This window comes from Megascapheus bottae, chromosome 21, assembly GCF_031878675.1.
Source record: "Megascapheus bottae isolate mThoBot1 chromosome 21, mThoBot2.hap1, whole genome shotgun sequence".
Taxonomy (NCBI): domain Eukaryota; kingdom Metazoa; phylum Chordata; class Mammalia; order Rodentia; family Geomyidae; genus Megascapheus; species Megascapheus bottae.
The window spans coordinates 36,947,495-36,958,897 of NC_143529.1; the positions used below are offsets into that span (position 1 = coordinate 36,947,495).

Sequence of the window (11,403 nt, forward strand, 5' to 3'; positions counted from 1 at the left end):
GGTGAGGATTTCCGTAACTAAACCACGTAAGTGTCATAGATTGCAAGTTATGGCTACATTTTCCTTTTGTGTCTCTTAATATGAACACCTTCATAGGTGTATTAGCATATTAAAAAATACACACGCACTCCATCTAACCCTTCCAACTGCTTCCTGTGTAGTTTGAAAATAAAACCCCAGAGCCATCTATCTTGCTTAAGATTAAGTGGCTGCCACCATGAGCCAGTGGCCTTACCACTCTCTTTTTGCCAGTGTGTGCCAGCCACATCCGTGCCCTATCTGTCCCTGTGCATGAAATACATGGCCTCCCACCATGCCTTTCTTATTCCTCTTCCTCCAGGAATCCACTCACCTGTCCCCTTGTCAGCAGGGGTCTCCCCACCTCCCTCCCACCTAGAATAGCACCTCTCAGTCCCTCTGCCCTATTCTCCTTCCTGTGGCTCAGGTCTTCGTACACCTGTCATTATATTTCATGTCATTTGTCAGTCTCTTTTCAGCAAGCTCCATTCCCAAGATCAGAAACATTTCTGGTAAGTACTAACTGCCTGGAAATATTGTGGAACCACTGAGTTGGCATCTCCCCTCCCACAAATTGTCAATCCACCTCCCTTTCTGTTTCCTTTCTCTTCTATGGTTATATTTCTATTCTGTGTATGTGAATGCATATTAATGCACCTACTCATGTTTCTGACAAGTGTTTCCCCCTACTGTTCTTAAATCATTTTATGGTCTTTTTAATGAAGCGCCCACTTTTATGTGGACAGCTTTGCTGTTCTTTCCTGTGTCCTCTCCACTCAGCAGCTAATGATTCCATTAATCCTCTTGCTAAGGTTTTGAAGGTTTCCTCTTCAATCCTGAACTCTTTAATCCATCTGTAATTGGTCTGTGGTAAGGTGGGAGGTGAAGATCACTTTTGTCTTTCCCCAATTAACCAGTTTTCCCAAATGCCTTGCACACAATAATTCTTCCTTTTCTACAAACTCTCACGGATGAAATGTTCCTGTAGCCTGGAATCTATATCTGGGCACTGTAAGCTATCCATTAGCTAATATAATCTTGTAAACATAAGCCCTGCAGCTTTAACTGTAGATGGATTTTAAGCCAGCCGTGTGACCTGAGGCCAGTTCTCAGTGTCTCTCTCACCAGTTCCTCATCTGTAAAATGTAGAAACCAAGTTTCATCTGGGCGGCTCACATCTGCAATCCTAGTTATTCAAGAGGTGGGGATGTAAAGATGGTAGTTTGAAGCCAGTCTGGACAGGAAAGTCCATGAGATAGGCCTCTTATCTCCCATTTATTAAACCAGGAGTGGAGTCGTGGCTCAAGTGGTAGAGTGTCAGTTTTGAGCAAAAAAGTTCAGGGACAGTGACCAGGCGTTGAACACACACAAACACACACACACACACACACACACACACACACACTACAATACAGATAACAAAAATGTAAAGTTGCCACTTTATAGGGCCATTTTGTTCATGGTATATTTCTGAGTGCAAGACCCACCTCCTAGAGTCGCATGACTGGTCACATGACCTTTGTGCGCACATGGGCAGTCCTACTTCACAGAATACTTACTGTGTAGCTGTCAATGTCACGGCCCCTGTGACACTCCACAAGTCAGTGACACTGGGGTGACTGGAGGGCAGGCTGTGTGGGCGTCACCTCCTGGGAGCCAAGGGCACTGCCTTCCTCCCCAGTCATCTCCAGTGGCCCCCATGTCACCTTCCAGACTGACAGTCATTACTGTCAAGGACTGCAACTCTTGATTCTCAGTGTGATGCTGTAAGGTGAGGTGGGAAAACAACTCTACCCTTACCACTATTCATTAAAAAATGTCCTTTATAAATCCCTAATCAGACATCTCTTGGCTAAAGATGGGCTACTTTGTTTCTTTTGGCAACTTGTAGCTTTCGAAATGGTAAAAATATGAAAATTATTGAGGGGAGATCTTACCTGTGGTCATGGAAAATGGAAATCCACTTTAGTCCACTCCCTAAACAGATCTGAAGAATGAATAACGTCAAGTTTGGAGGGGATAAGCATGCATGTTTGTGTTAGATGGCAGTTGCAGTCGTGGAAGGTGGACGTTCTCAGTTCTAGCTGCAGGACTCAGTGACAGGGATCCACTTGATCAGTCCAGCTGGAATGTGTGTGAGCACACTCACAAATGCACAGATCCCGGGGCTGAAAATTCCGGGCCTGGGTCCTGCTCCTGAGCTTCCTGAAAGCCAACACTCTCCCATGGGAGCCATGACTCCACTTCTGGCCTTGTGGTGGTTCATTAGAGCTCACGGTCTCACAGACTTTCCTGCCCACCTTGGCTTTGAATCATAATCCTTAGCGCTCAGCTTCCTGAGCTCTAGGATTACAGGTGTGAGCCACTGGCACCTGGCTCTGCCTGGGTTTTTATCCAGCTTGGAGCATCTTTGAGGAAAGAAGGGGGTGACCAGACAGGGTCTCAATTTTTATCTTCATGTTCACAGTGCCCCCAGCTCCCAGCCCTTCCTGAGGCTCCCAGAGGGCTGAGACTTGGTAGCCAAATGCATAGAGGGTCACCAGGAGAGATCCATGTGCACGGGACAGCATGAAGACCTGGCCTTGAGAGAAAGCAAGACAAACTTGGGCAGAGCAGGCAGAACTGCTCCCATTGGGAGAACGCAGCTCCACCCAGGAGAAAGAAAGCTGTGGGGTAGCAGCGAGCAGAGCCCCAGTTTCTCTTCACTCTGTACCAGGCAGCCAGCATTTGTAGGCTGGGAACTCAGCGTGTTGGGTTCCCCACAGCATCCTTTGTTTCAAGTCAGTCCAGTGTCTGCTGATGGGGAAACTGAGGCTGGGAGAGTTGATTGAGGATGGAACTAGAGGGTCTGAGGCACTGAGTAGACCAATGTATGCAGCCCTCAGAGGGCCTTGGGTGGTCCAGGCTGGGGGGGCCCTCATTAGGCCCTGTCTTCCTCAGAGATCCCCCAGTCTTCTCTCTGCTCCCTGTCTTGAAAGATCTGCCCAAAGCCAAACCACGATGTGACCAGGGCCCGGCATTTACCGCCCTGGACCATCAAGAGTGTTCCAAGCCCTGTGCCGGTTATTTCAGCTACTCAAGAGACTGAGATCTGAAGATGGTGGTTCAAAACCAGCCCGGGCAGAAAAAATCCTTGAGATTCCCATCTCCAGTTAACCACCAAAAAGCTAGACGTGGAGTTGCAGCTCAAATGGTAGAGGACCTGCCTTGAGCAAAACAAGCTAAGGGACTGGTGCCCAGGCCCTGAGCTCAAGCCTGGGCACCAGCACACACCCATGGCCCAACTTATTCCTCTCCCACCCTTCCTCAGCAGGCCAATGCTCTGTCCTAGCCATGGGCTCAACGGAGTTGATGGCAGCTTTGCCCTAGAGCTCCAGGCTTGTGGAGGAAGCAGGTCAGGCTTTGGTGGGGTCCCGGCCTGCAGGACAGTTCCTTCCCCTTCCCTCCCTCTCTGGCTGCGGTGGGGTGCCCACGCAGGGGACCGGCTGGCGCTGGCCTCTGGTTTCTGCTCCAACCCTGGGCGGGCGCTGCCAGGCGCACACGGTGGACAGGTGTGCCGCGGACCCGCGGGCGCTTCCCAGGCCTGGATGGCACCCCTCACCCCTCCCGTGCCCGGTGCGAGCAGGCTGGGCCCGGCCCGCCCCTCCCCCTGTCCGTCCAGGGCCCGGCCTAGCCCTGCTTTTGTTATTCAGAGCCACCCCCTCCCTTCCCGGGGTCAAGCGGCCACTTCCAAACGCCGGGGCCCCGCGCTCCGGGCCGGGCCGAGCCAGGTGCGCGGGGCGGCGTCCGGCCGGGGCGGGGAGGGCTGGGCGGGAGGGGGCCGAGCCGGCCCCGGGGCTTAATAGGATCTGGTGAGTGTAATCGCATTTGCGGCTTTGTCCTTCGGGGGCCCGGGCCCTTTAAGGCAAGCGCGGCCACACCAGAGACGCCGCCCGGCATGACAAAGGCCGGCTCCCGGGCGGGAAATGAAGAGGTGAAGGCCGCGCCGAGCGCTGGACGCCCCTCCCCGGCCCGCGGGCCCCGCTCCCCTCCCCGCTCGACGGCTGGGGTCCGGCGCCGCCTCTCCCGGCCGCCGCCGGGCCTCGGGGCGGGCGCGCGGGCGTCCGGGTGCTGAGATCCGAACGGGCAGGGGACTCGCGGTGGACCTGGAGATGGACGGGGAGCCGAGCGCCAGCCCCGCGTGCCGAGGCGGCCAGGGGCGTCCCCGGAGCCGGACGCCCGCTGTGCGCGCCCCGCGCGGGCCGGTGACCTGCGCGCGGCCCGTGGACCCGAACTCGGGGCTCTGGCGGCTCCAGGGCCGCGGAGAAGCCCTTAGAGCAGGAGCGGGGTCCCCGCGGCAGCGCACCGGCCTCGGCCCTCGAGCCCTGCTGCGGGAACAGCCAACTCCGCGCGCCCCGACCTTGGTGTCCAGAAAACCTCGACCGCATTCAGGGCCGCCGCTGCTGGCCAGAATAGCGGGCATCCAGGGTCCAGGGGGCTGCGACCCGCAGCGGCCCCTGCGCCTTCGACACCCCAGCCCAGCAGGGTCTTCCCGCAAGCGTTCACACTCGTGGGCCTGGGTCAGGATTCCCCGCCGTCCTGGAGTTCTAGTCTCCAGGTGCCAACCTGGCCGGGCGCAGCTCTGGCTGCGGATGATCGGGGCCCAGGCGCTGGGGCCCAAAGCGCCATCTAAGGAAAGGCAGGGAGGGTGGAAGTCCGTTTAGGTCTTCCACTTCTAAACTGCTCAAATAGGCAATCAACTTTTATGATGTAATTTATAATTTACACAGGTTGTCTTCATACATATGGTGTTGCTTTTGTGTGTTGGAATTTCAGGTGCTTTATTACTCTGACAGTGTGATTTGCATTCATGTTTGGTTACCAAGATCATATTTCTCTTGTTTACACCATAAGGGACCCAAATGGAGATTGATGCCACCTCCCTTTGCCAGGGCCATCACTGTAGACCCCTGTCATTTCCCTCAAAACACCTAAGGCTGACTACCTGAGCTCAGGGATTGAAGGGTACTCAGGTGTGCTAAGCCTTCAGGGAAACCCTGGGCACATCTGAAGGTCAGGGTGGGTCACTTGCTCCTGCTGTACACACCTGGGCAGAGGTCCAGAGTCTTCAGAGACAGAGGTATGCATTCACCAAGCCAAAGGCCACAGCTGACGCAGCAGGCCTCTGGATCATGTGATCGCTGGTGTCCAGCAGGCAAAAGGAGAGATCTTGAAGCCAGCTCAGTTACCCGGCTGCAAAGTGTGCTACATCAACTCCAGACAGCCCCAGGGAGGTCGGAAGATCCTGAGGCCAGAACCAAGTGGCCAGTCCATGGAACCAGAAGGCCCCTCCAGGCTTTCAGGGCAGGGTTTGCCAAGGGAACAGCATGGTGGCTTGCTCTGACCAGTCCCGGGGCTGAAGCAGCTCCAGAGGCCCTGTGTAAGGCTTGCCAGACATAGATACAATAATTAAGCCAATTAAACTCCAGTAAACAGAAGTGCTGGAGCAAGCGCTCACTTTCACCAAGAGAAAAGGTCATCTTGGAAGGCAGGACCCAAAGAGTCAGGGTGGTCCTGGGAGACAAATAGCTGAGGAAGGTCAGGAAGGCCTGCACCCCACTCCGTTTAGCAGAGTGGGGTTGAAAAAGAACCCTTCTTGGGGCAGAAGACTAGGAGGGTGTGTGTGTGTGTGAGAGAGAGAGAGAGAGAGAGAGAAAGAGAGAGAGAGAGAGAGAGAGACAGACAGACAGACAGACAGACAGACAGACAGACACAGTGAGAATACACAAAATCTACAAAGTTCCAGCACAGCTTATGGTTGGAGAAGGCCCATCCCAGAGGCCAGACCTCTTTGCTTAAATGAAAGTCCCTACCTTCCAGGGAATGTGGAGGAGGGGAAGGCTGCAGAAATCTGGCTGCAGCTTTGCCAAGTACTCTGGGCTCCATACAGGGCAGAGGGCTGCCTGCAAGCAAGTGCTCCAGTAGGGTGAGGGTAAGAGGCTGCAGGATTTGAGGGCCGACCCCATTGGGTCAGTGGACCTGGGGTGCAGGCAGCCCTCAAGCACACCACTGCACAGCTAGGGGCATAGGTCTTCAGCTCCTGAGCGTAATTATTTGATCTGCAGATGTAAGTGGAATTTATTGTAACAACAAATATAGTGATGTCAAAACCCAACCTTGGATTAAAGCCGGCAGCCAAAGGGGAAGTGTATTAATTTCCAACAGCATCTCAGGCCAGAGCCTATTAGAACAAGCTATTCTTCAGCCCCCCCATCAGAATTAATCATTGGGAGTTAATTTGAAGCTCAGACAAGTTGCTGTTAATTTAGTGCAGGGAGGACGGGATGGAATAAAAAGCTGAGGTGCTGGCCGAGCCTCGTGGGTCTCATTAATCAGCCAGCTGAGACGGCCTGGCTTGATTACAATTTGCAAAAAAATTCATTAGGGCCCAGGCGATTGACAATTTTTCTCTCTGCCTGTGATGTGACTCATTAGGCAGCCAAATGAAAGCCATGATGGCAGCCTTGATGACAGCGGCCATCAAGCTCTGCTTGTTTATCTTCCTCCTCTCGGCCTGTCTCTGGGGCCGAGCCTGGCCTCGGCCTGGCTGCTGGGCTCTGGGTGCCAGGTCGCTCAGAGGTTGAGGAGGGAGGGGGCCAGGGTGGGGGCAGATGTCCTGCTCCTCTCCTGGTGTGGCTGGGGAGCTTGGGGTCCCCAGTGGGGGTCTGTGAGGAACCCGAATTCCCTGTGAGTTTGGCTTTCTCCCTGTTGTGTGTATCCAAGGCTTTGCTGGGGGAAGGGGAGCTCTGTGAGACCAGCAAAGGTACACCCCCAAGGTCACGGAGGGCACTGCGGGGTCTTCCTGGAATGCCGGATTGCAAGCCCAGGGGGTCTTCCCCGGACTGCAGAGGACCCGCGGGGCAGGAACGCCGCGGCTCCCCGAGGGCTCCCCGAGGTCGAGGGGCGGATTCTGGATTCCGCGCCTTGGGTCACAGTCCCTCTGGGAGAAGCCTAGGCGCCCCGGCACAGCCTGGCCCGGAGCGTCCGCCGCTGTTGGTCCTGAGCGCAGAGGCACCGGCGTGCGGCCGGTGTGGACCTTCCCAGGGCGGCTGGGGCGCGCGGGGACGCATCCGGGGAGCAGCCGGGGCCTCGGGGGACGGGCACTGGGGCGCAGCGCTACCCAGGCGCCCCCGGCGCTCTCCCCGGGCGCCGGGGGTGGGCGGCTGGGAGCCCGGGGCTCGTTCCACACCGGGGTACCCCGTGGCCTTGGCACCGCCCCGTGCCTGAAGTGTGGGTGAGGCCTCGGTGCCCGCGCGTCCCCGGCGCGGAGAGGTGCCCGGCTGTGAGCTGCGGAAATTCAGCCCCGGTTCGCACTGACCCCCGGGGCCGCCTGCCCGCTTCCTGGGCCGGGACCAGGGCGCCTGCTCGGAGGCCGCTGCCCAGCCTCTCCTGCCTCCACCGGGCCGGCGGGGCGAAGCTTCTCTTCGGGCGCCACGGCTCCGGGGTAGCGGGTCCCAGGCACGCACGGGCGGGCGGGCCCGGCCGGTGGCGGCTCCCAGGGTGCGGGGCCCCGTTTAAAAGTGCGGAGCAGCTTGGGGTGCGCAGAGGGGCCCCCGGGAGCCGCCTCGCCGCGGCAGCCAGGCTGCAGGCGCTTCGGGCCCCGGAGGACCGACCCCCGGCTCGCCCGCTTTCCTCCCGCCCGCGCCCCCGGGGTGGGGCGGTGGTCCGGGCCCGCCCCTCCCCGGCCCCGCCGGGAGGGGGAGGCGCCCGGCCGGGCCCGCTGGAGCTCCGCGCCCGCCTAGGCCTGGGCGCCGGGCGCTGCCTGCCGGGAAGCCGCGCTGGGCTGGCTGCCTTCCTGGCCCTGTCGGAAGATAACGCCCGGAGCCTGATTTATGGAGCCCCTCCCCGCAGGCTGGCACGCACGGCTGCTCCCCGGCCGGCGGTGATTTAGGGCCTGTGGGCAGCATCTGCGCTGGCTTTCCCGCCTCCGGGAACTTGCCTTCTGCCCGAGCCCAGGTCTCCCAGCTTGCCGGGTACCGACGAGACGGGGCGAAAGGAAGAGCGGGCTGCGTTCCTAGGACTTAGACGACAGATCCTGCACTGCAGCCCTATTGGAACGATTGCGCTCAGGCACAAAACCGGTTCGGTGCCAGAGTCCCTCACGTCCAGCCATCTGGAGGCCTGCCCTCCTCCTGGCTGACCCAGACCTCGTCCCAAACCAGTTTCCTAGGACGCACGCTGTAGAGCCTCCAGCTGGGAAAATTCTAGCTACACTTAGGACGCCTGGGGATTGATCTTTTTTTTTTCCTTGCTCTTTTTTTTTTATTATTCACAAGACTGAGATTGTTTAAATGTCATAACTTATATGAAAATAAGCTACATTGAAATAAATTAATCACAACAGAAATGCGCTTCAAAGGTGGCTAGGATGGGATGTGCCACCCCAGGGACGGAAAGCCAGGCAAAAAGCAAAACAAAGCAAATTTCCAAGCTGCCCGACAGAGTCTGCTCTGCGATCAACTCAAAAAGGCCAGAGTAAAAAAAAAAAAAAAAAAGAGGGGTGGGGGAGAAAACCAAAGTGTGAACTCCAGCGTTCGCTCTGGCGTCTGGCGGATGGCTTGGGCAGCGGTGGGGCCGTGGCCGGTGAGCGCGGAAGCGGGTGCTGGCGGTGAGCGCAGGGTTTGGGTTTGTCTGCTTCTGGAATGGGAGAGCAGGGGTTACTGGGCGGGCGGATCCTCTAACCTTCAAAATACTGCGGCTGCGACCCAGTCTATATAGATTATCTATGTACAAAGTAGGATAGTATAATAAATATGTGGTGTATCTTCAGGGGTGGCTGGTAGCCCCTTCCAAAGCAGTCTTGCAAGCCTGTGTAGTGGATATCCTCTCCATTTTCTCGGTCTGTCCGCCTCTGGGATGTGGCTGCGGTTGGCCTCAGCCGGCGGAGTCCTCTGCGCGTCCCCCTGGGTGCCGAGCTTCCCCGGGGCCGAGGGCCGCCCTGGCCCGCCTGGCCGAGGCCCTCAGGGCCGGGCCTGCTCCAGCTGCTGATGCTGACTTCGGATAGCGAACCTGCTGACGTGCACGGGGATGGGGACCACGATCTTGGGGTTCCGCGAGGGCTCCCCGGTCTTGGAATTGGCATTGCCGGCCTTCACCCGTTTCCACTTGGCGCGGCGGTTCTGGAACCAGATTTTGACCTGCACCTCGCTGAGCTTGAGCGCGTGCGCGATCTGCGAGCGCTCGGTCAGCGAGAGGTACTTTTTGCAGTGGAACTCCTTCTCCAGCTCCAGCAGCTGCTCGCTGGTGAACGCAGTCCGCCGCCGCCGGTTCTTGCCCGTGGACGTGGTGCTGCCGGCCGCGCCGCCGCCGCTCGCCGGGGCCTCCTCCAGCGTGTGGCCGGGGTCTTCCTCCTTGTGGGCCGCCTGGCCGGTCAGATTGTCATCCGAGCTGTAGTCCACATCGCTCTCCAAGGAGAAGCTCTCCTCCTTGCTCTTCGGGTCGTCTTCCACCTTGGACTCGTCTTTCCCTGGCCCTCGGACGGCCCCGACTGAAAGCAAAGCCAAACGGCGTTTTATGACGGTTCTCACGGCGGCCTCCCTCACCCCGTCCCGCCGCCCCGGGGCCCGCGCCGCGCCCAGCGGATTGTCTTTCTGGGGACATTCACACATCGCGGTTTCCTGGCCTTTGAGGGGACGGGGAAGGGAGGAGGGGGGCGCGAACGAGCGTGAGAAAGCTCAAAGGAGAGGAGGAGACGGGGTAGGCGACGACCCTTTGCCCAGAACCATCACTCAAGAGGCCGCCGGGCCCCGGGTGCAACCTCCCGGCCTCTGGAGGCTCCGGGAAAAGTGGCCGGCGGTGGCGAGGCCCTCGAGGGCGGCCCCCCTTTGTCCCGCGGGCCTGGCTGGGGTGAGATGAGAGTGCTCACCCACCCTGCCCCATCCTTCCCCAGCGAACACGGAGGGAGCCCTCGTGCCAACCACAACAGGGGCGGGGGGGGGGGGGGCTGCGCGGGCCAGGATGTTAGTCTCCGAATGCTCGTCGCCTTAGAAGTTCCTGTTACACACACGCGCACACGCACACACACAGCGCACACGCACACACACAGCGCGCACACACACGCACACACACAACACAGCGCACACACACATACACACACGCGCGCGCGCGCCCTCACTGTCTCTCCAGAATCTGCTTCTTTCTGCAAACAGCAAACCCATCCAAGGAACTGAGTTCGGACGCCCAGCGCACACGCGCAGCCGGCCTCCCCTGAGGCTCTGCCCGGTTCCCGGGTCCTAGCCGAGGATGAGCGGACTGTGTTGACACGGGGGGGGGGGGGCCGGGGGTGAGAGTCACAAACGCCACCAAGGTGGACCAAGACGGGGCTGGCTGGGGTGCCCGGCCCTCAAAGCCCCCTGAGAGGCCCCACCCGGAGGCCCGCCGGCCTAGGCCCCCCTCAGTCATTCCCGCAGGGGCTGGGCGGGGGCGCAGCCTCGCCCCCCGGGACCCCCGGGAACCCGGAGCCGGCCCGCCCCCGCCCCTCCCGCCCCCGCGTCCTGGCTGCGCGCGCCGCCGACTCACCGAGCGACGCCTGCACCGCCTCGGCGGCGGCGGAGAAGGCGAGCAGCGAGCCCTCCTTGGCCAGGAAGCCTTTGCCATCTTCCGAGTCCGCTTGCAGCGCCTCCGCCTTGTCGAAGTTGCCGGCGCCGGGCAGCGGCTGCGGGGCGAACTTGCGGGCGGCCGCCGCCTCCTGGTGCTGGGGCGACGCGGAGAAGCCGCCGGGTAGCGTGGCCATGAGCGTGGAGGTGAGCGCCATGCCCTGCGCCAGGCTGGAGCAGAAGCCGGTGGGCAGGCTGGGGATCTGGTGGTGAGGGTGCGCGGGCGGCAGGGCGGGCTGCAGCGCGGCCTGGGGCAGCGCGGGCGGCGGCGGCGGCGGCGGCGGCAGCACCACCGGCCGGTAGGGCATGAACATGGGGTAGCCGGTGTAGACGAAATGGCCGGGACTGGGCTGCGGCGGGCTGCCGATCAGCGAGTCTATGCTAAAGGCGGTGCTACTCCCCAGCGGGCGCTGCATCATCATCAGCGACGGCGGGAACGCTGCGCTCATAGACGCGCTCGGGAGAGGCCGCGGAGAGGCAAGAAGTCCCCGCGCCGCTGCCACCTGGAAGCCCGCCGGACACCGGGAGCGCCCGGCGGAGGCCGAGCGGGGTCCGGAGCTGCGAGGCTTCCCCCGCTCAGTCCCGAGCTCGAGGCATGCCCGGTGGGCGTGGACGCGGGCGCCGCGCCGGGAGTGGAGAGGGCACCCGGGCCCCGCGGGGTCGCTGGCGCCGCCGCCCGCCGCTTGCCCGTCGGAGCCCGCGCGCGTCGCGTCTTCGGCTCTGGGCCCAGCTCGCCGCAGTCCCGGCGCTC

The 11,403-nt window shown here is 60.1% G+C and overlaps 1 protein-coding gene across 2 annotated transcripts; it reads right to left on the reverse strand.

Moving 5' to 3' along the window:
- Positions 1 to 9,017: 9,017 nt before the first annotated feature.
- On the reverse strand, positions 9,018 to 11,101 carry Gbx2 (gastrulation brain homeobox 2). Of its 2 annotated transcripts, none has more exons than XM_090354420.1 (2): positions 10,576 to 11,101; positions 9,018 to 9,544 (listed from the first exon to the last, which is right to left on the reverse strand). In XM_090354420.1, the coding sequence occupies exons 1-2, from the start codon at positions 11,099 to 11,101 to the stop codon at positions 9,018 to 9,020; spliced, it is 1,053 nt and encodes a 350-aa protein (XP_090210546.1). The 2 variants fall into 2 exon arrangements, with proteins under 2 accessions (XP_090210546.1, XP_090210547.1); XM_090354421.1 differs by having other exon boundaries at positions 9,436 to 9,544; positions 10,512 to 11,101.
- Positions 11,102 to 11,403: the final 302 nt, after the last annotated feature.

What these genes read in the sequence shown, in the direction of transcription:
- Gbx2 (XM_090354420.1), bottom strand. Translation starts at nt 11,101, where the DNA reads ATGAGCGCAGCGTTCCCGCCGTCGCTGATGATGATGCAGCGCCCGCTG. An exon ending in GGCGGTGCAGGCGTCGCTCG is followed by an intron (nt 9,545 to 10,575) that starts GTGAGTCGGCGG and finishes CTTTGCTTTCAG; the next exon opens with TCGGGGCCGTCCGAGGGCCA.